The 1,830-nt window shown below is 74.0% G+C and overlaps 1 protein-coding gene across 2 annotated transcripts; it reads left to right on the top strand.

Annotated features, from left to right (window-relative positions):
• Window positions 1-1,383, top strand: LAGE3 (L antigen family member 3). 2 transcript variants are annotated; one of them, XM_041741206.1, is made up of 3 exons: window positions 1-239; window positions 770-898; window positions 1,143-1,383. In XM_041741206.1, the coding sequence occupies exons 1-3, from the start codon at window positions 34-36 to the stop codon at window positions 1,207-1,209; spliced, it is 402 nt and encodes a 133-aa protein (XP_041597140.1). In that variant the 5' UTR covers window positions 1-33; the 3' UTR covers window positions 1,210-1,383. The 2 variants fall into 2 exon arrangements, with proteins under 2 accessions (XP_041597140.1, XP_041597139.1); XM_041741205.1 differs by having other exon boundaries at window positions 1,095-1,383.
• Window positions 1,384-1,830: the final 447 nt, after the last annotated feature.

Raw genomic sequence — 1,830 nt, 5'->3', positions numbered from 1 at the left:
TCGGGGCGGAGTCGGAGGCGGGGCGCGGCGGCCATGCAGGCGGCAGACGCAGGCGCGGGAGGCGGCGCGGAAGGCGCGGACGATGGCGCGGACGGCCCCGGCTCTCCCGGCGGGGCGGGCGAGGCGACTGCTGCTGCCCTCGGCAGAGCCCCGCCTGTCACGCGGCCCCGGCACGCCCCTAGGCCCGGCGGAGACGCCGCCGCCACGGCTGGAAGGACGGGCGGCCGCACCTACGTGTTGTATCCTGCCCGAGCGGGGCGGGGGCGGCGGGGGGCGCGGCGGTGCCTGAGGGGCGGACGGGGGGCGGCGGTGCCTGAGGGGCGGACGGGGGGCGGCGGTGCCTGAGGGGCGGACGGGGGGCGGCAGTGCCTGAGGGGCGGACGGGGGGGGCGGCGGTGCCTGAGGGGCGGACGGGGGGCGGCGGGCGGGGGGGGCGGACGAGGGGTGCGGTGGTGCCTGAGGGGCGGCTGGGGGGCGGCGGTGCCTGAGGGGCGGACGGGGGGCGGCGGTGCCTGAGGCGCGGCCGGGGGTGCGGCTGGGGGGCCGGGCCGGGGCTGCCGTGGAGGGAGCCAGCCCAGCACGTGGGGGCGCAGGGGCGCCGCGCGGGGGCCCGAGCTGCGAGCGAGCGGGACGCCCACGAGGTGGCTGCAGGGGTGGGGGGAGGGGAGGAGGGAAGGGGGTGGGCGATCGCGTGGGAGGGAGGGGCAGGACGGGCGGGGTGGCCCGGGGCGCCAGGTCTTGCCAGAGGTCCCTTGACTGATGCCCCCAGTGCCCTCTGCGTGCCTTTCCCGTCGGCCGTGGAGGCAGAGATCGCCTGCGGGTCCCTGGCCCCCGACGCCGAGCCCCACGGAGGGGTCGTCGAGAAGCAGCTCACCGTGAGGGGCAGCGTCCTGGCGGTGTAAGTGCGGGAAGGGGCGGGGGGACGCGGTCCCCAGGACGGGCGCGCCGCTGGACTCACGGACACCCCCCGTGGGTGCCGCCTTCTTCCGGGGACCGGGCTGCGGTGCGGGCCTGGGCCAGGGGCGCCCGGGGGGTGTCCGGGCGCGGGGGGCGGCGCCTCCAGGTCCCACAGGCCGTGTCTGCTGCGCTTCCAGCCGCTGGAGAGCTACGAACCCCCGTCTCCTCCGAATCTCCATCATCAGTTTTCTGGACCAGCTTTCCCTGGTGATGCGGACCATGCAGCGCTTCGGGCCTCCCGCCACCCGCTGAGCCCGCGCGGGGCTGGGGCAGGGGCCTCACCTGCTGCCCTTTCCTGGGGCAGCCATTGCCAGAGCAGCCCCCCCAGCCTTCTGTTGGTCCCACCCCCGCGGCCCCCGGGGTCCCTTTGTTTCATTGGGCGCCCCAGTGTTTGTGACAGCAGAAAATAAATGTGATGTTTGCTAAGATCTGCGCAGTGTCCCTTGGGCCCCGGCCCTGCCTCCGGGTACACCTCCCTTTGACCTCAGGGTTCGGAGGAGCCCCTGGGAGGCGGACACCCCGGAGCCGAAGGTGACGGACGCAGCTGGGGCGGGGCGGGCCTGGCTCCGTGGGTGAAGGGGCTGCCTGGGCCCGGGGTCCAGCACCCTTTAGCGGGAGCCCCGCGTCTCGGCTTCTCCGCTCAGGCGCGGACCCTCGCAAATAAGTAAATCTCTTTAAAAAGACCCTTTCGGAAATCGGCAGCCCGTGGGCTGTGTCCTTGAGTATCGGCGGCTGCTGACCTGTTGGGACGCGCCCTTGGTTTTACGCCCTTGGTTTTACCCCAGGCGCTATACCCACGCCCACAGGAATACGCGGCGTGCACTGTGTGCGTGTCCCCGGAGAGTCTCCGTCCAACGTAAACTTCTCGGTAAA

This window comes from Vulpes lagopus, chromosome X (assembly GCF_018345385.1).
Source record: "Vulpes lagopus strain Blue_001 chromosome X, ASM1834538v1, whole genome shotgun sequence".
NCBI classification, from domain to species: Eukaryota; Metazoa; Chordata; class Mammalia; order Carnivora; family Canidae; genus Vulpes; species Vulpes lagopus.
Note: the sequence above shows the minus strand (reverse complement) of the source record. Positions and strands in the feature narration are given on the sequence as shown.

Coding starts and splice junctions, on each gene's coding strand:
- LAGE3 (XM_041741205.1), top strand. CDS start 34: ATGCAGGCGGCAGACGCAGGCGCGGGAGGCGGCGCGGAAGGCGCGGAC. Junction 240..769: donor GGCGGCCGCACCTACGTGTT/GTATCCTGCCCG, acceptor TGATGCCCCCAG/TGCCCTCTGCGTGCCTTTCC. Junction 899..1,094: donor AGGGGCAGCGTCCTGGCGGT/GTAAGTGCGGGA, acceptor CTGCGCTTCCAG/CCGCTGGAGAGCTACGAACC.